We start from the raw sequence: 25,733 nt of genomic DNA on the forward strand, positions 1-25,733 counted from the left end.
GGCACAGAGGGACCCCGGGGGCCGCCACCGCGTCTGCACCGGTATAAGCGGTCCTGGGCGGGCAGGAGGCCCCCACCACACCCAGCCCGGCGAGCTTGTTTACGCCTCTAGCCGGGCCCAGCCCGCACCGCCCACGTGACCGCACCGCCCACGTGACCGCACCGCCCCCTCGCTCGCTCGCGTGGCTCCGCCCGCCGCGCCGGCCCTTCTTTTCGCCTCCCTCTGAGTCACAAGATCTCTCAGCGGTCTCCTTTCGGGATTCTTCCGCCCGTCCCCGCCCCCCTGTCTTACAGACGCTCCTCGGTTCTTTCTCCACTGGTTCGCGTCCTCAGGAATGAGCAGAACGGCATCTTCCGTCCAACGGGGCTGTCGACCGTGGTCGTCTGTCACTGAGCTCGGTGGAGAGACGAGACACAGCTGGGGACTTGTTTTCGTGGCGGAGGTCGCAGTCGGCCGCGGACATTTCACCGCGGGGGGAGGTGCTGTACGTCCAAGATGGCGGCGCCCTGTAGGCTGGAGGAGCTGTGAGGTAAACAGCTGAGGGGGAGGAGACGTTGGGTGAGTATGGGGGTGTCGCCCCTGCCTTTTCATGGGGGCCTCCCGGGGCGGCCCCGGCACCACTACCCCAGTATGGGAAGCCCTGGGGGGCTGGGGCAAGGGGCTCACTTGTTGGGGAGGGGACCCCGGGAAGGGGGATTCGGAGGGCTTCCCCTCCTCTTATTACGCGCTGTCTCCGGCGGGGCCCAGCAGGGCTGGCGGGTCCCTGGGGAGGAGAAGCGAGCCGGGCTGGCACTTCGCCCCTCCCTGGCGGCTGAGGGGACGGCTGCACCCCAGGCCGCGGTGCAGGGGACAGCGGTGAGGTGGGCCCCTTCACTAGCCACTCCGATGGGGTGACAGGTTCACGCGAGGTGCGGAGAGCAGGGGATCGACCCTCGGCCGGAGGGGAAGGGCCGAGGTGAGGCTGGTCCCAGGGCTTGTTGAGGGGCGTCGGGCTGGAGGGGAGAATGAATGGAGGCTGCCTGTGGGCATCAAGGGCTCTCCTGGAGTCGGTCTTCGCTGAAATGTACATGACCGGAGTGCCTCGCTCCGGGTGTGCTTGTGGGTGTTTAATTGACGGTGAAAGACAGTTATCTTAAAGTCGGCAGAGGTGCTTCTTAAGAGACAGCTATTTGCAGAGCCACTCCTAGACGCTCATTCATTCATTTGAGGAACTGGAGGCTGAAGAGCCTGCAAAGAGACCTTTTAGAATTAAGCTCTTTTCTGTTTCCTGTTAAAGAGTTTTGCCTCGTGTGTTGGATTTGGGGTGGGGAGGTTGGGAAGGGGTCCCCCTAACTAATAACCACAGCTCATATTTATGGAATGCTCACTATGAAAACGTCCTGTAGTCACCATCTCCTTTAGTCCTCACGACAAAGGAAAGAGGCAGCCACTGTTAATACTTCTGCGTCTCACATGAAATAACTGAAGTCCAGAGAGATTAGGGTTATCTGCCCAAGGTCACACCTCTACGATTATTTCAGCTAAGACTGGAACTGGGGTCTCACTGATTCCAAGACTATGCTCCCGTCGTCATTTTTACTCATATGACCTCATTTACCTGTTTTTTGATCAAAGCTAGCCTGTCATTCTAATTAAGTGATTGGAATGAATCAGTTGGCCAAGGTGTGTGCTCAAGTGCTCTGTGTGTGTTTAATTCTGAAGAGGGCTGCATTTGCTATGTACCTTAGCTTTTGTTTGGGATGGCACTGTTATGCCTGTGAACGCGTTAGTCTAAATTAGGCTGGGAAGTATTTGTTGTGTTTATAAAACGGATGCATTTACTACAGAAAGAAGTCCTGCTAAAATCCTTGTTGGATTTTTTTTTTTATAGAAAGCATAGAAACAGCCCCTCACTTTACACAGAGTGAGCTGTAAAAGCACTAAAATAGAATAATACTCTTCTGAGATACTTTGATTTATAATTTTGGGATCAACTTGGAGTCATCTACATTCAAACATGCTGGCAAAACGGAGCTGTAAATTCCAAGAAGCATTATAAAACCCAATCTTCTGGGAGTCCTTGATTTACTGAGCAACCCCCTGTGATTTTTAAGTTGAACATTCCTGAGTAAACCTGGAATATGCAAATGTGAAAGCTGATTTAGGGTTGTGTAGGGAAATGTACCTTTAACAGTCATGCATCAGGAAAATGAGGCTCCTCAGAAACAGTGAAATATTTTTTGCTATTGCCCTGGGGAGCTGCAGAATCTTTCTCTAACCACCTGGTGTAAAATTAAGGGGTATTTATAGAAGATGTAAACGGAAAATACCCTCTCACTAAAGTTAATATCTTACCCAAAACACTCTTACATCACGTGCCTGGAAGGGCAGATGATGTAAGCTTTCTTTGCTTCATGCATTTACTGGTGTCATAAAAACTTGGTATGTTCCTAAATTCCTATTTGATTCCTAGGTGGCTACAAGCCTTGTTTCCGTTAAATTGGAGTGTCTCAAATCCTGTGACTCAGTTGTATTCTTACTCACAGGGTTAAGAGCAAACAGTGCTACTGTTGTGGTGTAATGTGATGCCCTCTGCATGCCTGGTTTCATTTGTGAGATGAAACTGAATAGTCTTACTGGGACGAGTCAAATACTTGTGTACGTGATGTTTAAAAAATAATGGGATTGCCAGAAATGAGATTTCAAACAGTAGTCTTCATCAGAAACTGTATGCACAGATGTCAGGACCAAGAGTAGGTAGATGTACATACTTGGACTTTTGAGGACACCTTGGAAATGTATTTTGGAAGAAGTTATAGATGATTCTGATATGCACCAGAGGCTGAGGACCAGTGGCTTAAAGTATCAATTTGGCTATTTTTAAAAATTAATATTTTATTGCAGAGGCATTTCTTGAAATCGCTTCTAACCTCTGGTGTGTGTAGTGGTGGTGGGTGAGTTTTGGCCTCTGAATTACAGCTGACTTGATCTTATAGCTCTACTTTCCAAGTTTGTTAAGGTACAGGTATGTTCTTTTCTGGGTGCCAGGACCATACTGGACTAAAATTAGCTTTTCCTGGAATTAATTGGATATTCTTGGATGCAGATGAGCCACACACAGCAATACATCAACAATTGCAAGCTTTTTAAAAAGTAAAATAACTTTCAACTTCTGACAGGTCACTTAAACTCTCTTAGATTCAGTTTCTTCATCTGGGAAATAAGAAGAGTTGGGTTGTAAATTAGAGTATTTCTATGTCTAAACTGATTTAAAGTTATCCTGGGGCTTCAGTTAAACATTCTGACTAAACTGACTGAATCAAAGTGTTAATGGCTTAATAAACTAAGCAAGTTGGTGACTTTGATTGATGACTTGTGTATCCTTCCCTTTGAATCACAGTATTTTTTAAAAGGCAATTCCCCATAAGTTCCTCTTATTTGTTTTATTTTTTTATTAGAGTATCACTGTTGTACAATCTTATGTTGGTTTCAAATAACAGTGGTTCGACATTTACTCATATTATCAAGTTCTCACCCCCTCCAGGGTTGATCATAGTTAAGATGTTACAGAATCATTAACCTTGGTAACCACTAGTTCCTTCTCAGTGTCTGTGAGTCTACTGCTGTTTTGTTTCTTCTGTTTTGCTTTCTTTTTATACTCCACAAATAAGTGAAATCATTTGGTATTTGTATTTCTGCACCTGTCTTATTTCACTGAACATAGTACCTTCTAGGTTCTTCCGTGTTGTTGCAAATGGCAGGATTTCTTTTCTTTTTGTGTCTGAATAATATTCCATTGTGTATATGTATCACCTCTTCTTTATCCATTCATCTACTGATGGATACTTAGATTGCTTCTATATTTGGCTATAGCAAATAGTGCTGTGATAAACATAGAGGTGCATATATCTTTTCAAATCAGGGGTCTTGTTTTCTTCAGGTAAATTCCTAGAAGTGGAATTCCTGGGTCAAATGGCATTTCTGTTTTTAGTTTTTTGAGGAACCTCCATATTGCTTTCCACAATGGTTGCATCAATTTACGTTCCCACGAACAGTGTAGGAGGGTTCCCATTTCTCTGCATTGCCAGCATTTGTTATTTCTTGACTTTTGGGTAGTGGCCATCCTAACTGCTGTGAGGTGGTATCTCATTGTGGTTTTGATTTGCATTTCCCTGATGATTAGTGATGTGGGGCATCTTTTCATGTGCCTGTTGGCCATCTGAATTTCTTCTTTGGAGAAGTGTCTGTTCAGGTCCTCTGCCCATTGTTTAATCGGGTTATTTGTTTTTTGGGTGTTGAGGCTTTTGAGTTCTTTATGTATTTTGGATGTTAACCCCTTATCAGATAAATTGTTTACAAATATGTTCTCCCATACTGTAGGATGCCTTTTTATCTGCTGATGGTGTCCTTTGCTGTACAGAAGCTTTTTAGTTTGATGTTCCATTTGATCATTTTTTATTTTGTTTCCCTTGCCTGACGAGATGTGTCCAGGAAAAAGGTTGCTCGTATATTTTCAAGAAATTTTTGCCTGTTTTCTCCTAAGTTCCTCATATTATTAATCTCCTTGAGAGATTAGTTTTATTTGTATTAGTTTTTGTCATTTAAGTAGCTGCAGTAGGAAAGAAAATTAATACTCAATAGCATTCAAACCTGTAGCTTTTTGCTTTAAGAAGAAAAAAGATGTATTTGTATACATATATATAACTAATATATACTCAAACACTATTTTTCCCTCAGTGTTTAATATCATTTACTTTGCATGAAATACTCATTTTTTTCCTGTTTAAATTAGTCTGAAAGAGGTCTGCTGTCAGCAATTTGAGATTATTCTTTTTCTGGCGTGTTTTTTAAGCCTATAATTACCAGCAATTAGTATTTAAAGTTTAAGGTCTATTTTTGAAGGGGAAAATAAAAAAATCCTGTATATCTCCTTTATATGTGTATGAAAGATATTTAATATCAGAACCTTGCTGATCTCCACTTGTGCGGTGCTAACTTGTTCGGTGTAGGGAACTAGCAGACGGTAACAGAATACTTTTAAGGTTGAATGAATTTCGGATTGTCATCTAATGAGTAAAGTGCCTTAAAAGGCTAACTTTGATAGAAAACATGGCATGAGAGTTATTAGCCTGGAACTCACAGGTCACTTTCTAAAGTAAAGATTAATGTAGTTGAGGCCATGAAGTATCTGAGGAGCAAGGGGCAGTTTTGCCCTTCTGCACAGGAGGAAGTGGTAAGGCAGAAGAGGTGTAGTGACCTTAGTGTCTGCAAGTACTAAGACCCGTGTTACTTGGAGTTTACTTTGAATAGTTCACAGAGCATGTAACAAACGTTTAAGTGTATCGAGTTTAAGTTACAGAATAGTTTTATCAATGTTTCAAGTATAAGTTGTTAAATAGACTGCTAAGCCTTATGTACCCAGCAGTACATTTTGTTTAATAGTAGTATTGTTACAATAAGGTTTATACTTACTGAGTACTGATGTGCCAAACACTGTACTGAATATTTTATATGCGCGATCCCCTTAGCTTTTCCCACAGCCTTAAGAGACAGGATAGGGAGGTGAGGAAGCTGAGGCCCAGGGTCACTTACTCAGTGGCCGAGGTGGGACTTGAGCGGTGTTGGTTGGTTCCAGAGCCCACACATTCTGTCCTTCACTGTGATAAGCTGATTGCTAATCTTGTAATAGGTCAGTGGTTCTTACCTTTTTGGAGGCCTCAGTTCCTCTCCGAAAATCTGTGGGAAATTGTGGATCAAATACCCTACCCCTTCCTGTCCCACCATCACCATGAAAATTAATTCAGATCTGAAATTTTGGATGTAGTTTCAGGGACTGTATGGACTCAGCTCTAAGCCCACCTGATCATTCTAGATAGATTAATGCTCTTAAAAATGGGGCTTTATTAAAAACAATCTTTTTTTCTTAAACCAAATAGGTAGGAAAGCCCCAAGTCTTTTTTTTTTTTTTTGAGAGGGCATCTCTCATATTTATTGATCAAATGGTTAACAACAATAAAATTCTGTATAGGGGAGTCAGTGCTCAATACACAATCATTAATCCATCTCAAGCCTAATTCTCATCAGTCTCCCAATCTTCTGAAGCATAACGAACAAGTTCTTACATGGTGAACAAATTCTTACATAGTGAATAAGTTCTTACATGGTGAACAGTGCAAGGGCAGTCATCACAGAAACTTTCGGTTTTGATCACGCGTTATGAACTATAAACAATCAGGTCAAATATGAATATTTGTTTGATTTTTATACTTGATTTATATGTGGATCCCACATTTCTCCCTTTATTATTATTATTATTTTTATTTTTAATAAAATGCTGAAGTGGTAGGTAGATGCAAGATAAAGGTAGAAAACATAGTTTAGTGTTGTAAGGGAACAATTGTAGATGATCAGGTGTGTGCCTGTAGACTATGTGTTAATCCAAGCTAGACAAGGGCATTAAAACATCCATGGATGCAGAAGATTTCTCTCAAAACAGGGGGGGTGAAGTTCTAAGCTTCACCACTGTTGATCCCCAATTTCTCACCTGATGGCCCCCCTGCGACTGTGCCTGTCTTAGGTTGTTCCTCCCTTGAGGGATCTTACCCGTCTCTGGCTAACCAGTCATCTTCCGGGGCCATACAGGGAGATGTAAAGTTGGTAAGTGAGAGAGAAGCCATATTGTTTGAAAAGGTTAGCTTTTTACTTCTTTGCAGATTTATGCCCTGTGGCTTCTATGCCCAGCATTTGTCTTGAGGTATCTGTACCACTTGGAGGAATTATGATACTCGGTAAATTCGATATGAGGCACGAATTCTATTTAAGGGTTGTAATTAGGAAGGAAGAAGAAAAGCTATAGAGGTAGCAGATGGAAGAAAACATGGGAGGATTGATTGTTTCTTTGACATATCTTCTTGTAGAGTAACTTAAGCATGTATAGGTTTTAAACTACTAACTAAATTGCGCACACACATTAACATAATAGGAATACAGTTACATAACCAAAGCAGATCTATAGTTACCAGCCATCTCCAGTGAAGCCAAGAAAACCAGTTAGGTACCCTAGGCAGCCCCAAGTCTTTTAAAGATGGACCTATGTACTGTTTATATTATAAATCACTTTGTTAAACTTTTATATGGAAAGATTCTTTACACTTCAATGGGAATTCAACCTTAGGTGCCACATTAAGAAAACCAGAAGTGGAGAAGTGAGGTATGTCCCTTGCCAAATGCTTGTCGGGCTTGGTTTCAGCCTGCACTGGTACCTTTAGCACTGGCAGAAGTCCACTGGGCTTTTCTCCAAGGCTTATGTACTTTATTTTTTTTTAGCTTTGAACCTCGAAGTATGTATTAATATATATAAACATAAATTTTAAATATTTCTTGCCTTCATCCTTTTTCCTAGACCAGTGAGCCTCAACCTTACTTAGGCAGGCATTGGAATTACCTAAAAGACCCCACCCTCATAGTTTCTGATTCAGAGGTCTTGGGAAAGACCCAAGAAGTTGCATTTCTAACAAATCCCCAGGTGATGCTGATGTGAGGACCACATTTGAAAACCACTGTCCTAGACTATCAACCTCTGTGCCCTTTTCTCCCTAGTATGTATGTATTGTAGTCCTGTGAACTTGAAACCCAAAGAGATCATAGTCTGTTCAGATTTCTTGTAGGGGGAGCTCTGTATAGTGACTTTTTGAAACATACATAGTATCTCTCTGGCCTCTATTTTCTTGGTAAATGATTTTGTTCATGCTAATAGAACACCAACATATAAGAAACATTATTTATAGAAGAGAGATTGCTTACCAAAGCCAAGCTCTGTCCCTACAGGCAGGCATGTTACTAGAGGATCCACCTTTGAAATAGACTTTAAGCTTCAGCAGATTGTCCTTCAAGGTACCTGTTGGCAAAAGTTCTGAATGGAGAATCTGAAGCACTCTTGCGCAGATTAAGTGACCTTGAGAGGGACTACAGCCGCTGAGCCCATTTACATGACTACACAACTTGGCAGGTTTTGCCTTCAGCTCTTTTACTCTCACATACGAAGTAGTATTTCCTATCCCTTCTCTTTCCTTCTGTGCGTCAGCAGAAAGAGGGAACTGGAACTAGTATCTTACCTTCTTGGATGCATTTGTGCTAATGACAACTTTGTTCACTTGATAGAACGTCACTGTAAGAAACCACCTGAGAGATGCTGAGCCGGAGTTGAACATAGCAGTGCAATAGTGTATTATTAGCATACTGTTAATATCTGTGTTAGCATAAGGTTTCTCCTCTGTCTGTACTTGGTCATGAAATAGCCCTCTGTGACTGAACCTGTATCTGAATTGTCTTGATTTCTTTAGATTAAAAACCTGAGTATAGAAAACAAGTTATGGTGAGGAGACATCTGCCTTCATTTACACCCATCGTTGTATTTTCACATCATAGACACGTGTACAAAATTATCTTAGGCATTATGATATACAGGTTCCTTTTGTATGTGATTTCTAGTTTTGAGGAGTCCTAGGGAGTAGAGAGCCACACACAGCGCTGGTTTTCTGAAAGTCTGAATATTCAACTGATATTTTCAGATAAAATACTTTCTAAAGGCATTTTAGGTACCTGCCACTAGTATTTCATAAAAATATATATAGTTCTTAGCTCTCTCACACCTTATAATGCATTTTGTCTAGGGTAGAAATATGTGAAAAAACCTGCTCGGGCCCTGGTAGTGACAGCTATCCCCGGCTTTTACGCTGGAGTTGGTGTGTGATCCTAGGTACATAGACCATCTACCTGTGAACACCTCAGGAATGAGATTAATTATGGGGAATTGTGAACATAAGTGACATATGCTCTTTTTAATCTCAAAATACTAAAGCACCAAATCCTCATTTTCATCCTCAAACCTTTCCCTTGTTTTTCCTCAGAAAGATTGCTTGTGGAAGTGCACTTACAATGTTGCTTTTAGGTGAGATTGGGTCAGATATCAAAGAGGAAAATCTAGTTGATGACTTTTGAAGATGAGACCATGGATTGCCCCCATTATGTTCTGACAGATGTTTCCATGCACACCCCTTAGGGGTACACATCTTCAGGGGTGAGAGGTCTTCTCCATTCTTTACTTCTGACCAGGAAGTTCACAGAGCCCATCTCACTTTACTTGCCTGAGTGATTTTACCTAATAGTACCTCCATAAGGCAGGACTTAAGTATAAATGAGTAAGTAGATAAACACTTGAAAATACAGGTAATAGCAGGTAGCCTTTGACATGCCAACTCTAAATTGATGCTGACCATTACTATTTTTTAGCATAGCAATAATAAGTTAAGAAGTCTTCATGTTGAGCACTGGACAAAATCCATGCTAGTTTCCTCTGCCAGTGCCTTCATCTAGGACAGTGACCATGGCTGGACAGGTTACAGGATCTCATCTTGTGTATCTCCTAATTTTACCCTTGCCTTAGATACGCCTCTTCAGGTAAAAGATCCACGGTGATTGATTGCAGGAGGAAGGCAGTATGACTCACTGGATTAACATCTGGTTTAAAGATTCTGAAGTTTGGAGACTCCCGTGTTTTCTTTCTCCCTCTCTGTTGGGTTGCATGACTGTGGCCAGGTGAGCGCTCTCTGTCTGAATGGTTTGGCTGGCCCTTCTGCAAGGCCAGCCTGCCTTCCAGTACTGTGCACACACTTGCAGTAGGCCCCCCAGGACTACTGGTGTTTAATGCAAAGAATGTGCGCCACAGGAACTAGAATTACCCTGTCATCTGGAGCAAGGGATCTTAATTGTTCGGGAGTTGCTCAGTCCAGTAGTTCGACTTTGACCATGATTGTATATTGAAAGGCTTATTTCCAGGCTTTTCCATGCTCAGTGTAATTAGGTGTATATACTGTATGAGACTCAGCCTTTAACTCTGTATTGAACCTGGAATGGCTACCAAAGAAGTTGATGAAATTTTTGCTGAGCTCAACAGGGTGTATTTACCTGTTGTGTGCCAGACACTGAAATAGGCCCTGGGTGTCCATTGGTGGACCAAACCAATGGACACTGTCCTCATGGAGCTTACAGTCCAGTGATCAGACTGTACCTAAATATAGCTGGAAGGGCCCACATTTTAAAAGCAAACGAATGTATTTATGTATACTCATATTTAACATGGTTATTTAGCATGAGATAATTTAGACAGGGAGTAAGGTAAAAGGGGGAAGAAAGAGAAGTGAGAGCTGTTCACAAATATTTGACACTTGTCATGCAGAAGGATTTGATTAAGCTTTTGCTGTTTTGAAGGCAGAGCTCAGCTTTGAACATTTAAGAAATAGTTTAACTCCTAGTCACGTGGTCAACAAGAGCTAGACACTGGTAGCTGCCAGAGGTACAGTACTGAATAAGCTGCTCTCTCTCCCTGGACGTAATTTCTCTTCTGGTGAGGGAGATATGATCAGGAACTAATTACACGTATTTAATTGGGTTGCAGTAAGTGACACAAAGAAGTAGAGGCTGCTCAGAGTATCTAGCAGGGGACCTGACCTAGTCTGGGGCATGAGAATGGAGAGAAGTAAAGGCGTCTCTGATGAAGCGAAGTTGAAGCTGAGATTTTAAGGGTGAATACTTAGCTTGGGAGGGGCAGGGGTGGAGTCTGTCAGGTACAGAGACAGCATGTCATGGTGAGGGACTGCGAGGCCAGTGGGGCAAGGTTGGTGTAGGTAGGAGGGGAGTCAGGTGGGTGCAGAGGTGCTGCCGGCCATCTGGGGTGGGTCCTTTGTGCCCATCCCTGTCCCTCTCTTGGAGCTTGTCCCCCAGGGGTCCCTGTGTGATTCCTCTGTGCCACACACTGCGCGCAGGGTTCTGGAGGCATCGCCTCATTGAATCCCTACACAGCCTCCTGAGGCAGAGGCTGCTTTTCTCACTTTACAGATGAGTTGACTTAAGGTGAGATGTTAGAGACCTCAGATAAGATAAATAGCCAAAAATTACCACAGCTGATAGGTGGCAAGGCTTGGGTTTCAATTCGGAACTCCCTAATTCTAGAGCCTGTCCTGTCTATTTGTTTACAGCTCTAAAAACAGTTAACAAAAGGCAGAGATTACAAGTTCAGCACAATGCAAAGAATTTTCCAGCTGTTCAGAAGTGTAGACAGTGAGAGACACGTGTGCCCAATGATTCTGAGGGTTGATCCCAGTGGAAACCAGATGGCCACCTGTCAGGGACGAAGGGGGAAGGAGGTTGACCCAGATGAGCCCTAACCGCCACTGTGTCCGGGACGTCACTTCATTGTAACGTTATTATATGTGTGTTTTCCCTGCAGTGACAATGAAAGACACCAGGTTGATAGCACTAGAAACTGAAGTACCAGTTGTCCCCAGAACAGGTAAGGTATAAACTCAGTCCAGTGGTTGGGGGGAAACAGAAGGGAGTTATTCATCTTGTCCATGGTTATACTGGTGCCTAGAGGTTTCTTTGCATTCAGGAGTGGTTTTAGCTCCCTCCTGGACCTGGGCCTTCTGTGGCACGAAGTGATTAGGCAAGTTACTAATGTTTACTAATTGCTTATTTGGGGCCAGGTGCTGTGTTCAGTGCATTCGCTTTCTTTCACAGCCACACGTGCTGTATCCCCACTTTACAGAGGAGGAACTGGATTCTGAGATGGTACTTATTTTCCTAAGCTCGTATAGCTAGTGCTTGGTGGACTTGTCCACTAAAGTCAGTTCTGCTGGTGGCAATATTTGGTTTTAGCTACTACATTAAGTTGAAGCCTGCCTGTTGGAGCAAGTCATTTAACTCGTGCAGAGATTCTCAACCTGGCTGTGCTTAGAAATCCACTTGGGTCTCTCTAAAAGCAAACCGAATGTACTATCTGTACCCCACCCCTAGCTTGCTCTAGAGTGGGGCCTGGGCATCATGATTTTGTGAACTCTCCAGGTGATTCTAATGTACATCCTGGGATGAGAACCCCTGAGCTAGTGAATTAACATTTACATCTTAACATGGCTCAAGTTATTAATTGTTCTAATTCTTTTTGGGGGATGAATTATGTGCTGTAGTGGTTTCTAGGAATTGGAGGATTCTCAAAAGTCCCAGAGTACATCCTTCATAAATACAGACGCCCTGGCATTTCTGTGGAGATGAGTTCGGTCTTAGCCGCCTGGCTGATCACTGAGCTCTCATGTCCTGATTTTGAGTTTGCCGGTGGGAGTGCCCCGTGCATGCGTGGCTGCGGGAATGGTGTGGGGAGGCCGTCCACGCACCTGGATGGCTCAATGGGATTCACTCAGCAGCTCACACTGCTTTCCACTTACTGTGCCGTTCACCTCGCCTTACGGCGTAGGAATTGTGGAGTAAGGGCAGGATTTCTGCCTTAAAGATCAGTGTCTGTTCACAAGCAGGGACTGAATACTGTCTACCAGGGTGGAAGATGTCTCAGTGTGACTTCTAATTTTCAAAGTTTTGAGTGTACTTCACACTGTTCCTATTGTAGAAGTCCCCAGAATATGAATTGGAACCCAGTGTCGAGTGGTTTGTGTTCATATCATTGAGGCCCAAGCTGAATATCACACATCATAAATCTCAAATTTTGTTAAGCATTTTTCAGTACTGTAGTTGTGTTACATTGTAGTAGCCAGATTTTTAAAGTTTGAAATTTTAATGTAGGAAAAACACTTTGTCAGCACTCTCAACGGCTGGATTGCCCCTGTGGTCAGTGTTCCACCTGTGTGATACCAAATACATGCGCCTCTCCAGCTACTGCATGTAGCCCTGTCACTGACTTTCTGGACCAAAGCAGAATGTAATTCAGAAGAGTTGCTGGTACTTTGTTTTCTAGAAGGAACTTGTACCTGGGATTTATAGCTTGGGCAAGCCTCAAAGATCCTTCATCTTCAGCTGCTAAAAATTGTTGGTAGCCTATAGCAATCATTTTGACAAGCTTTTTGTTTAAATATTTGGCCTCTGTAGACACACGGCTACAAGAAATTGTCCTCCTAAAGCGTATTTGTAAAGTCTGTTTTGAAATTTGATTAGCAAGTACAAAATGTGTTTGCGTACTTCAATTTCTTCGTAACATTGTTTTCTTCATATTCTCTGTTCTTTGTGTTTGGCTCGAGGGTGATTTAGCATGGATGTTGTTGACTGTGATTTTGGATTTTTTCGTGTTGTAAAATTGAGATGACAAGTTGACATTTTATTTTTAATTCATCCTCATACGATGTGAGGTATTCCCAAATTCGGCTTTTTCATGGAATACTGCAGATTATAAGCCTACAAATTAAATGCAGTTCTTACAGATTACTTTGTAATAAATGTAACAAAGTTAGAATTAAAATATTTAATTTGTTATTTTGTCATGTGTTATTAATATTGTTATAAACATGGCTCAAAGGGTAATAAACGTGATTTGTAAAGTTAATCTAGCTAATCTAACCTCTTAATACTCATATCAGTTAATATGTTTAACTATTTGAAAGTTTTTGTTTTTGAACAAAAATTCATATTCATCATTACTGAAGCTTTAATTTCTATTATAAGTGGCATTTATACTTAGGCTGACAGAATTTTAATTTATAAAATACAAAATTTGGATGTTACATCTCGAATGTTTTTACTTTTATTTGAAAATGAATATTCGGATATTAATGGTAATTCTCGATGCATGCTTCGTCTGTGTTACTGACGTCATGTAGATCAGGTGTCACGGTAATGATGAGAACAGTGTTTTCGATCGCCCACGGTCAAGGAGGCCAGCAATGCTGCCAAACGAGGCAGCTGACTGTTCAGCTTTCAAACCTGGTGATGACCAAGGCCAAAGATTTTGACCAAGCATAGAGACTAAAGTCAAACTGTGGTAAATCCCTGTTTTCCTGCTTGTTGGGGGTATACTGAGTATTTGGTTTGATCTGATCACCAGATTAGAGTTGAAACTTGCTGTATTCAAAAGGGGTGACTAACAGTCCCTCTGTTGCTTTAGATTGGGTGGTCAGGGGAGGCCAGGTGGTATTTTGAACAGAGATCTCAGCCGTGTGAGGCTCTAGGAGAAGAGCATTTCGAGGAGGAGGAGCATTTCATCTCAGAGCCCTTGAGCAAGAACCTGTTTTCCCGGGTTCTAGAAGACCAAGATGGGAGCAGGGGGATGAAGAGGCCCCATGGTGTGAAATGGAGGCCGAGGAGTGGGGTGTTTGTAACTGACTGAACCGTGGGAGCCCTGTCAGCCACTTGTGAGGTTGATTCTTATTAGCTCCATGGGGAGCCATTGCATGAGAAACAGGAGTGACAGATTCTGATTTCCTTATTTCAGAGTGTCTCTTTGTTTGGTGGCAAGTGAATGTATGGGAGCAGGAGTACAAGCAGGGAGAGGATGAGGGGGGGCCACCCCCATGCCTCAGGGGGAGATGATGGGACCTTGGACTAGATGGCAGCAAAGTCAGCGGGTTTGCTGATGGATTGAGTGTGAGGGTGAGAATGGTGGAGAGTCCAGGATATTTAGACTGATGGCCATGTCTTTATCAAGATCTCGAAGACCGGCAGAATGACAGGTTTTGGGGAGGGGAGTGGGCGTTGAATGTCATGGCTCCTTAGAATAAATAATGTCACTGTACTGTGGCATGTGGCCACTAAAGAAAATATTGAACTTAATGGAATGTTGCTTTGGCATGTAGGATACAGAAATATATTAATCAGGATAATGACTTTCAGCTTCTCCTGTTTCCTATTGTCTGTACTTGGTCACCTCCAAGGTGGAAGAGAGACTTTCACAGTTTAAGTGGGTGCTTCATGCGTCTGTGGTGCTAACCTGTAAGTGGCTTTTCCCAGTCAGTCTTCCATAGACTGAAGTGTGTTTAATGTGTGTGCGTCTCACCCACCACCATGACGTCCAGGTGGGGCTGGTCCCTCCCCTCCTTTGTGCACCCACCGACCCATGTCCATTTTCTCTCACGCACATGGAATTCCTCATTGCTCTTGCTAAATCTGTCTTCCCTTCTCAGCAGCCCATACTTAACCCCCCAAGATATATTTGAATGAGTTTAATAAGGAGAGAGATTACAATCCTGAGACTGATTCCAAAAGCTTATGCTTTAACTCTCATGAGAGCTTTTTAGAATGTAAAAAATTCTTGACTATAGGGTACTCAAACTAAAGCTCTCACGCAAAGCCTAAGATTTATATTTTTTCTGGAGATTAAAAAGTATGATTGAAAGGTAGAATTTTAGGACTAAAGAGAAAAATTTGTTGCCAAAATGTACTATTTGTGTTTTAGAATAAAATCTTATATTTGCTTTCCTTAAAGCATTTGGAAAGAGTAGGTTCCAAAAACTAGACTTTGACAACTAAGTTAAATGTACAGATTGGACAAGCCAGTCAGCCCTGACTATTGCCCAGTTGACTGGATGGAGCTCCTGCGTTTGGAGGAACAGCTCTGACATTACTGTCTTCTGAATACACACAAAAGACAAACTCAGAGTCTCAGTAGACTGAGACTGGTTAAGAAGCAGCTTTGCTGGAACAAAACCAAATTCAGGGACAAAATACTTCTACATCTGAGAATCACTTGTGGTTTACCTGAAGTACAAATGAGTGTGGGGGCTAGTTAGCTAAACCTGCTGTTAGTAAGTCAGCCTGAAAGCGGCGGCCCAAAGAGTTTTGCTAGTATTTGTCTTGCCAATGGGTTTCAGCCCCAGGCAAGTTCACTATGGATTCAGTGTGGTCAAAGAAATGACAGTAGAACGTTCTTGGGGTGAAAGGGTTATATCCAACTTTATTTCCACGGTGGCAGGTCAGTCACTAAAATCTCATTTGCTCAGAGCGAGTCTGCATACAGCAAGCCGGTCTCTCCCTCTGGGCCTCTTGGCCCGCACAGCCGTCCCCTGAGCCTCTGTCCTTGGCGCTGCCACCACTCCAGCCTCTGCTCTGCTCTCCTGCAACCTTGCAGCTGTGCCACCGTGTGGCCCAGAGCACTGGGTGGGGCTCTTTATATAGAGTCAATAACAACGTATTGCCCACACATGTGTGGTGAACTAGCCAACCAGGGCCAGGTGAGAATCCTGGCCACAGGAACCTTCATTTTATCCACAGGATTCTTTCTGATAATAGAAAGTACTGCTCAGTGAGTGTTCGTGCCAGAAGTGTGCTGAGTGTGTGCATGCGTTATCTCTTTAATCATCTCACAGAGCAGTAGCCCTGACAGGTTGGTGTCACTCACAAATTTAATTTAATTCATCTCATAAAAAGTTGAAATTTGTTTCTGTTTTCAGCTTTGAACTCTTTGACAATAAAATATTAATTGTTGTGGTGTCACATTTCTGAGCCCTTTAAAATTGATGTACTTGTAAGATTTATATTTATAGTTATGAGCCAGCAACTTCCCTACATCATGATTTGTTATAAAAATGCACTTTGACATATCAGTTGATTTTCCTGGCTCGTGAACTCCTGATTCACCAAGAGCCAAATCAGTGAGTATCACCAGATTGTAATTAAACAATGTAGATGATAGAAAGTTAATACTTGTCAGTTTCTGGAATCACTGCTATTTTAAATTTGGCATCCTTGCAGGAAGAGCTTAACTCTTAAGTGGAATTTGTCTTCAGAGTAGTATTTCTCCAAGATGGCTCATTTATCACCCATATAAGAATTACCTGGGTGCTAAAATGTAGGTTCCTGAGCCTAAAATTTGGTTCTGAAATGGGTCCAGGAAACTGCATCTCTAACAAGCATCCAAGGTGGTTTTGATGTATATGAAAGCTTGAGACCTGGTACTTTAGCTTCCTCAGAGACAAGCAAATAGAAAATAAGAATCTATTTTCATATGGCTGCAAATGGCATGTATAATCATTGGCCTGGGAGCTGGGCCATCTACATTCTGCTTTACCATGTGACCAAGGCAAACTCATTTATCCTTTTTGAGTCAATCTTCTCATTTGTTAAATAAGGATGATACCCAGTTACCTCACAGGGTTGCTGTGAGGATCAAAATCACAAGTTTAATGTCACATTTAAGGGTCTTAGGACTTTGCAGTCAAGCAGATCTGGGTTCAGATTTCAGTCTCTCCTGATTTTGCCTCTTGCTAGCTTTGTGACCCCAAGCACAAGGCTTGATCTCTGTTTCTCTTCCTATAAAATGGGGACAAAAGAACCAGTCACATGCGCTAGTATGAGGAGTCTATCTGCTTCCCTGTAGCCAGTGGCATTTGAGTGCGTGATAGGTGTCTTGAGGTGAGTGAAAAACAGACCATCCCTGGTTGAAACGAGTCTTGGACTTACGGACTTCTTAACCAGCCATACTTTCAGACCTTGATGGCACTCTCAAAAAGAAAATAGTATTCTTTAAGCTCTTCCTCTGAAAATAGTTCACCTACTTTTTAACTTGGTGATTTGACACGTAACCATGGTGTTAGCTAGAACCCAAGGTGGAATCAGAAGTAAGAGTGGAGGTTCTGAGGGGCATCCATTCTTAGGTTTCTGATTTTTGTACTCCATAGAACTTCTCTTCATAAATTTGCCAAAGAGAATTACCCATATACCCTAACAGCTTTCAGCAGCACAGTCTGGGCACATGTTTCCCTACACGGAGCATGTTCGTTTGTCTCGCAGGTTGTTTGTGGGGAGAGATGGGGCTTTTTTGTCACACACTATTCATCTTCCTTTTTCTCAGTCTAGTCGTGGCACCCATGAAGACCACCGAGAGGCTTTAATGCACACCACGGACCCGGCGCGGCCCGTCTGTGTAAGAGAATGGCCCAACAAGCGAGTATCGGGGAGCTCCTCTCCATGCTGGATTCCCCCGTGCTGAGTGTGCGTGACGACGTAACAGCTGTCTTTAAAGAGAACCTCGGTTCTGGTGAGCAAAATTGGATCCTTTTAGGTCACCTGCTAATCAGAAGAGCTTGACCTAGAAGGGACTAGAATCCTATTGATAAATTTGGTTTTCATCCTGCAAAGAGCGTCTCTGAAACCAAGGAAGAGCTTACATGGTGCATTTACTCTGTGTGTTTTAAACTTTTAGTCAGGGAAATGTTCCAGATACACACAGACCTCTACGTAATGAATCCCGTGGACCCAGCTTCAGAGTTTCTGCCCTTCTTGCGTCATCTTACCTCCCTGACGTCCCTGCCCAAGTATTTTAAAGCAAACACCCCAGATATATAATTTCCTCTGTAAACCATATGTGTGATTTTTCATATGAAAAATGCTTAATATATCTTTAATGAGAGAAATACAAATTTAAACAGTACCTCTTTTTGCCTACCAGGTTGGCAGAAATCAAATATTGATCATGGAAACGGGCACTATTAGAAGAACAAATTGGTGCTTAGCCTTTTTGGAAGTATCTGTCATCATTTTAAAAGCACATGCCATTTATCCCACTTAAAAGAATCTGTGTTTCTGTATAACTTTGAATGAAATACATGAAAAATTGGAAAAGCCCAAGCATCCTTTAAAGGTGGTGAATGTTGAGTTATATGTAGAGCCACGCAGCAGAACACTAGGCCCATGAAGAGAGCGCAGCAGGACACGGGCTGGCATCGGAAGGTGTCTGCAGTGCCTCGGTACATACACATACTCAGACTGGGTGTCTGTGGACGTGTGTGCCTGTGTGAGTGAGTGTGTGTGAGATGACACAGGTAGGAACAGGTTTGAGAGGACATGTACCAAGCGTGAGGATGTTTGTTTCTGAAGAGTGGGTTGGGAGGCAGGTGGTGAGGAGGACTTTCACTTTTATGTACATTCATATAATCTGAATTATTAGTAACAGACATGGATTTTTTAATAATTAAAAAAGCAATAAAAGAAGTTAGCATTTCATGTGCTCTTATGGATATTTAGGCAAATAAATTTGGTATTATCGTATCTTTAAATCTAAATTAAGGAGGCAGAAATACAATGCATAATACAACTTTGGGTACCATATAAAAACCATTTTCTGGATGTTGTGACAGGCAATGATTTGAGGTAAATTTAGAATGTTAATAAACTGCCTTTTCTTTCCTTAGACCGTGGTCCAATGCTTGTAAACACCTTGGTGGATTATTACCTGGAAACCAGTTCTCAGCCGGTCCTGCACATCCTGACGACCTTGCAAGAACCACATGATAAGGTGACTGCTGGAATGCAACAGTAGAGCGTTTGGTGCACTTCCTATGTGTCATGCGACAGTTTCTATGCAAACCCATTGTGCAGCCTGTCGGAGCTTACTCCTTCGACTTCTGTGTGCCATGGATGATACTGTACCCAGATTATAACAACGTATAAAAATAATTTGCAGGACCTGTTTACTGAACTTTGCAAAATAAAATATATTTCAGAGGCTTTTTTTTTTTTAATCTTGATGTTTAAAGAAATCCTGTAATCTCTCTACTTACAATGATGACTTGATCAATAAGGTGCCCATCTTTAAACCCATGCTTTGAATGGGGGTTGTAGACGTCTGATCAGTACAGGAAAATCTGTAAGTGCAGGCAACGTAGTGGGGCTAATTGACGAGTCCTGTTTCCTGGCACCAGGGATGGGGAGGGCTCGTTTGTGTTTTGTTTTTGCTTTTATTTTTGTTGGTGGTAAGCAGCTAAGAAAGAGTTGTAATTGCAGGCATCGGTGAGTCCTGTGTCTGTAAACGCTGGGGACTCCAGTAGGGTTTGACGGCCTGGCCACTGTGTGCCTGTTCCGGCACATCTTGGTTTTTCTCCCTCTGAGCTGAGTTTTAACTGCTAGACTCACTGATTGATATTTGGAGCAAACTGCAGGCTGGGCCACTGTAGCAATAAGTAGCTGCTTCCAGTTCAGCAGCCCCCACCACAAAGCTTGGGGCCAGTGGTTATTGTAAGAAGTGGCCCGTTTGTATTTCAGAAAGAGGGCCCGTGAAGGAGTCTCCTCACACTTGCAGACTGTATGATGGAGATCCTTTTCCAGAAATGGCACACTGGCTCCCTCCTTCAGGCCAAATGCAACAATGTTCTTGCCAATGTGGTTTTAAACATTTTTTTAGTATGTTCTTTACCTGCTTGACATCACAGGGAGACGTGAGGGACTGGAGCACATCACTGCTGCCTCTGTTTGTGCTAACTTCATACATTCATAGGAGGATATCTCTTGATTCCTTTGATTCCCACCCCCCCAGCCTTATCAAGATATATTTCCTTTGTTCTTTTACATTTTTAGCACCTCTTGGACAAAATGAATGAATGTGTGGGCAAGGCCGCCTCTCGGTTATCCACCCTCTCGTTACTGGGGCACGTCGTAAGGCTGCAGCCATCTTGGAAGCATAAGCTCTCTCACGCACCCCTTTTGCCTTCTTTACTAAAATGTCTCAAGGTACGATGTTTGTAAGGGTTTGAACAAAATGTTTCTGAATATAGTTTCTGACATTTTCAGTAACTTAAAGCAAGCAAGCTAGGTTTTAACTTTGAGTTTTAAATACTTACAGGTATTTGGGTTTTCTTGAATGTCATGTAACCCAGAGTTGGTCCTAAGTAAGTTATTACTGTGATTGTTGAATATCTGTTGTCCAAGCAAATTTGGTAACATTTTAATCCAGTTGGTTCAACATTACCTCAGTCCAGCCCTCCTCCATGCCATCATTGTCTGGCCTTCCCTCTGTTAAAAACATGCTGGTTTCTTGTAGCTGGTTTCTCTTGTAGTACAAGAGAAAAAAATTCTCTTGTAGCTTAAAAGCCTGTTTTAGTCATTTAGGAGCCTGTTCTGGTTGCAGTTGTACTTATAGTTTGGTCGATAGGAACTCTGTAAGTTACACTCTACTTCTTTGCACTAAATTTAGTGCATTTTTCTACAATGGCAGTCAGAACCTAAATAGAACCTTCTGGTTTGAGTTTTGACAGTGGCTTGCTGAAATACTCAGGGCTATTTGTTTAATCTGTTTCAGTCCCTGGACTTGTTTCCTATCTATAAAATAAGAAAATGCGGTTAATATTAACTGCCTGTGCCTGAAAATACCCAGTAGTATTTGTTCCAGGGTGGCAGTACCTTTGGATTCATCTGATACAGCACCATGCACACTGATTTTTGTCTCTGCCAACAAGGGCAACTGTTTCATTATCCCTAGAGGTGGGTCCCGAGGAATCACACTGGTAGAGCGTCATGAAGTGTGCATTTAATGTTGAGAAAAAATGGGAATGATTCTAACAACCCAATTTTTTTTAAGTAACTAGATCAATGAGAATATAATCCAATTTTGAGACACACTGTTTAGTTCAGATTGCAAAACACTTAGCTTTTCCAGAAGGGTAAGCCTTGAAAACTAGTCATGGACTACTACCTAGGCCTTCAGTTAGAACGTCATGATAAATCAGAGTTGATCTTGTCCACTGGAACTTATTGCAAATTCTCCTTATATATTCCTGATTCTTTTACCAATGTTTTATGTGCCTCTTTCTAGATACCTGTTGTAACAACAGTTTGGTGCTTGATGGAACTCATAGACTCCTTTTTGAATAGGAATAATGAATGTCTTTGCCTACATGGTAGCCTTTTGATTAATACCTTGTTTCTTAAATCTGAATTCCAGTTACTTGGCAAACATTCATGACTTAATTATAGGTCAGGTGAGCTGCTGTAGCTAATCTTGGTTGATTCATTATCCATCGGGTATTAAGTATCTTCAGTTAGCCTAAAGTTATAAACTATAGACATGGTCAGAGGTCACCATATCTTCTTTTGTTTGCTGATCTTGAAATCTTGCTATGAAGGCGAGCTGTTAAGTAGACTTGTTAGTGCTATACTAATTTCTTCTTAAACTATACTTCTGTTATAATCCTTTAAAAATAGTCAATTACTTGTCAATGTGTAGTGTTTTTTCAATTGATTAACAAAAAATAAATAACTTTAGGATTTGGTGGAATGAACAAAAACAACAGAGTTCCTTTGTTCTGTTGAAAAGCAGCTTTGTGCTTCCCTCCAAGTGTTACACACAGGACATCCTCAGGCTTTAGGGTTTGGGAGTCCCCAGGCCAAGTGTAAGCTCCCCTCCTGGTGAGTGTGTCCTGGTGCCTCAAAAAATGGTCCTCACAGCCTCATTTCCGTCAGGCTCGTCCCCAGTCGTGTTCTGTCGAGTCTGAGGGTCGTCCCCCAGAGCCCACAGGGGCAGGGAAATGAGCGTGAGCGCCCCTCTGACCTGCCGTCCTTTTGGTGCCAGGGCCTCTTCGGGTGCTGGTCCTAGTCCTGCTCCTGACAGGTCTGTGTTCTTGCTCAACTTTCTTCTGCAGATGGACACCGATGTCGTGGTCCTCACAACAGGTGTCTTGGTGTTGATAACCATGCTACCAATGATCCCACAATCGGGAAAACAGCATCTTCATGATTTCTTTGATATTTTTGGCCGTCTTTCATCGTGGTGCCTGAAGAAACCAGGTAACGGCTCCCTTACCCCTGCATCCCCTGACCAGGTGAATGCTCTGTTTGCTGAGTGACAGGTCATGAGCTATAAGGGGAGGACGTGTGGGATTTTATGGCTGAAGTGGTGGTTGTCACTAGCCAGATGAGGAAATATGCCGGGTGCATCCACCATAGGCACAAAGAAGACGTGCGGCTGTGGAGGAGATGCCGTGCTTGTTCCCGTGGGCCGCAAGTCGTCAGAGAAGCTCGTTGGTGGGATGTAAAACCTTGCGGTTTGCAGTAAACTGAAAAACAACCTCAGTGTGTGTTGTAGGACTCGGGACTAAACCTGTGGAACCTTCTTGTCTTACTCTGCTGTTCTGTGGTGACGGCACAAACTTCTGGTTCCGAGAACTTGCCCGTTGTACCTAAAGGAGGAGGAGGGGAAACCCCGTGTGTCCTAATCAGAGCTCTGGCTTTGAACACAGTGGGTTTTTTTCCATATCAGCAGGTAGCACAACACTGTCAAGGTGACTCCAAAGCTATAGCACGTGAGATTTGGGATCTGCTGGTGACTCCAGCATGAGGCATTTGTGTTGAGCGAATGAAATGCCTAAGCCCCGTGAAACAGGATGCTGTTGTGGCTTCCCATGCGGGGTAGAGGGACAAGCCCAGGTTCATAGGATGCCGGCTGATTAGCAGGCTCTTCCCGGGAGAGAGGAGCGGTCTGTCCTTCAGCGTGGTGCAGCTTTGTGCATACTTGGACTTGGCAGTTGCCACAGGGTTTTGGTAAGGATAGTTAATGAAATTTCAATCCCTCCCACTCCTAGCTCCTGAAGCTAGTTTCTCACTCTATTGTTGTTTTTCACTCTATTGCTACAAATATGCATAGTAAGACTATATGTAGTGACTTTAAAGGGTTGTCACACATTCATTCTGCAAATATTTGACTGCCTGTTATGCCTCAGCACTGTGTGGGGCCCCAGGGGTACAGAGGAGAGTAAGGCGGCGCTGTTCTCTCCTAAGAAACTCATGCTGAGCAGGCCAATGGAGAGGCGTAGTTACCAGCTTTGGGGGAATGCCTGTCGTTGTAAGGGTAGTTGAGTATTGTGAGAAAGTCTGGAGTCCTTTTTGAGGGATAACTGGAGAGGAGGGCAGAGATCAGACCAGGTCGAGTCCCTGTAGGTCACTCTAAGAAGATGGGCATTTATCCAAATGCCAGAGGGAGCCACTGATGGATTGTACGTGGGGTGGCTGGTGTGTTCAGATCGGTGTTTCAGAAAACCACTCTCACTTGCTATCTTTGGAGCAAGGTGGGTGTGTACAGGAACAGAAAGTCATGCTGGCGGCCACGTGTTCATGTCTGTCTACTGGCATAAATCATCTTGTGTCCAGCTAAGAGTTCCCTCTCAACGGTTCCCTTTTTAGGCCACGTGACAGAGATCTATCTCGTCCATCTCCATGCCAGTGTTTATGCCTTCTTTCATCGCCTTTATGGAATGTACCCTTGCAACTTTGTCTCCTTTCTGCGTTCTCACTACAGTATGAAGGAACACTTGGAGACTTTTGAAGAAGTGGTCAAGGTAAATGAAATCTCATTCCTTTGAGACTTAGCAGACTGTGTACACAGGCTGCATTTATAACTTCTGTATGAGATGGCAGAGGGAAATTTTGAAAAGAAATTCAGCCTTCCCTGCAACCTGCCCCCTCAGCCTCTGCCCTAGGCAACCACTGATGTATTTTCTGCCTATATAGACTTGCCTATGCAGAACATTCCTTGTAAGTGGAACCATAGAATATGTGGTCTTTTGTGTCTGGCTTCTTTCACTTAACATGTTTCCAGGGTCGTCCATGTTGTGGTGCGTGTCAGTGCTTCATTCCTTCTGCTGTGAAGCAGTAATCCATTGTGTGGAGATACCACAGAAATGTACACCTTTTATAATTTGTCAACCCAAACTCTTCTAGCCAATGATGGAGCATGTGCGAATTCATCCGGAATTAGTGACTGGATCCAAGGACCATGAACTGGACCCTCGAAGGTATAGAAACTAAACTAGTGACAGAATTTTATGGACCCTCTTGAGAGATTGATAGTGTGATCTAGAAAATGTCCTTGTCGAGCCATTATTTGGGAACACAGATTCTTCACTTGCAGAATCAGTCCATTTTAAAGGACTTGTGTAGCTGAAGCTTTTTATGCACCTAGCACATATTCCTCACAGACAGAGTTACTGGCTCGTTCAACAGTGGAGGATGCTGCAGTGCAGATGCCTGCCCTGCAGAGGCCTGAGGGTCTCTTGGCTAAGTGGTGCCAGGGGTTGTGTGAGGCAGGCATGGCAGCGTGTAGTAGAAAACAGGTGGATTGTGGGAAGCTTGGATGTCAAGTGGCTGGATGCCTTGGGTCCCTTTCTCCAATTCTTCAAGTATGCTGTCCTCCGTGGGGCCCTGCAGAGGCTTCCAGGTTTATTCTCTGGGGAAACTGAACCTTCAGGGCTCCTCCTTTGAGGACTCCAGGCATGGTGGAGGATGGAGCTGAGTCACGACAGGAGAGAATAAAATGGCATTCTCTGCGCTGCTCTCTGAGAAGCTTGGCTCCCTCCCCTACTTTTCTCTGCTGCCAGCCAGGCTTCTGCTCCCCAGGCAGGCAGTTGAGCCCTTTTTGGGGGAAGCCAATTCACAGATAGTGACATTTGGGCATCTCCTACTAAAAAAGCTGGCTCACTGCCTGATTCTCCCCTGTAGCAAATCTCACCTCTGCACAACCCCCCACCCCCACAGAGCCTCAGTCCGCTCAAAGCAACTTTCTGTGAGAGCTCTTGTAAGCAGAGTAGAACATGTATGTAAAGTTTAGTAACAGCACATGACTGTCTGCATATGTAACTACCACCCAGCTTAAGAATTGGATATTACCCTCCCCAGTTGCTGCCATCTTTTACTGCTTCCTGTCTCATAGAGATAGCTACAGTTCTTGCTTTGATGTTAATCATTCTCTTTCTTTAAGAGTTTTAACAAATGTATTACTTGTTTTGAAAAGCTAATTAGGAAGCAAAGCCTGGCTAAGGAATGGGCAGTCTTGTAATTATTAGATGGAGGTCCTAGGAGAAGAGAGAGAGAACCGAGTGTCTGAGTCCCGGTCCAGCTTCCCCTTCCTTGCGTGTCTACAGAGCCCCTTCTGGGAAGTCAGCGGGCGAGGTCATGATGAGTCCTGAGAAATGTTAAGGCTTCCCATAGTCAGAGCATTTGGCAAGGCCTGTAGTGAGAGCCATGTCCTGGATATGCTGTCGAAGTACGGCAGAGGGAGGAGACTGCTTATGTGCTGGGTCCATGCTCTCCATGGCCTGCTTCCAGGAATAGGTCAGAACAGAATCTTCTGTGGGATGAAAGTAATGTCGTCAGCTGATCCAGGCAGAGAAGGGAGAGTAGCATCTTCATCAATGTATACTCAAGACAAGCTGCATGCA

At 43.2% G+C, this 25,733-nt stretch overlaps 1 protein-coding gene across 9 annotated transcripts in view; it reads left to right on the top strand.

The window, feature by feature from the left end:
- Positions 1 to 291: 291 nt before the first annotated feature.
- TSC1 (TSC complex subunit 1) overlaps positions 292 to 25,733 on the top strand; it is a 51,818-nt gene continuing 26,376 nt past the window's right edge. The window contains exons 1-9 of one of the 9 annotated variants that reach the window (XM_037007830.2): positions 292 to 558; positions 9,425 to 9,576; positions 11,267 to 11,329; positions 17,603 to 17,788; positions 18,942 to 19,045; positions 20,104 to 20,256; positions 22,164 to 22,308; positions 23,701 to 23,855; positions 24,238 to 24,311. In XM_037007830.2, coding sequence (XP_036863725.2) covers positions 17,683 to 17,788; positions 18,942 to 19,045; positions 20,104 to 20,256; positions 22,164 to 22,308; positions 23,701 to 23,855; positions 24,238 to 24,311 — 737 coding nt within the window. In that variant the 5' untranslated portion in view covers positions 292 to 558; positions 9,425 to 9,576; positions 11,267 to 11,329; positions 17,603 to 17,682. Of the gene's footprint in view, positions 559 to 9,424; positions 9,577 to 11,266; positions 11,330 to 17,602; positions 17,789 to 18,941; positions 19,046 to 20,103; positions 20,257 to 22,163; positions 22,309 to 23,700; positions 23,856 to 24,237; positions 24,312 to 25,733 lie in introns of those variants that run through there. The other 8 variants (XM_037007824.2, XM_037007820.2, XM_037007825.2 and 5 more) reach the window with 8 other exon arrangements.

This window comes from Manis javanica, chromosome 2, assembly GCF_040802235.1.
Source record: "Manis javanica isolate MJ-LG chromosome 2, MJ_LKY, whole genome shotgun sequence".
In the NCBI taxonomy this organism is placed as follows: Eukaryota; Metazoa; Chordata; class Mammalia; order Pholidota; family Manidae; genus Manis; species Manis javanica.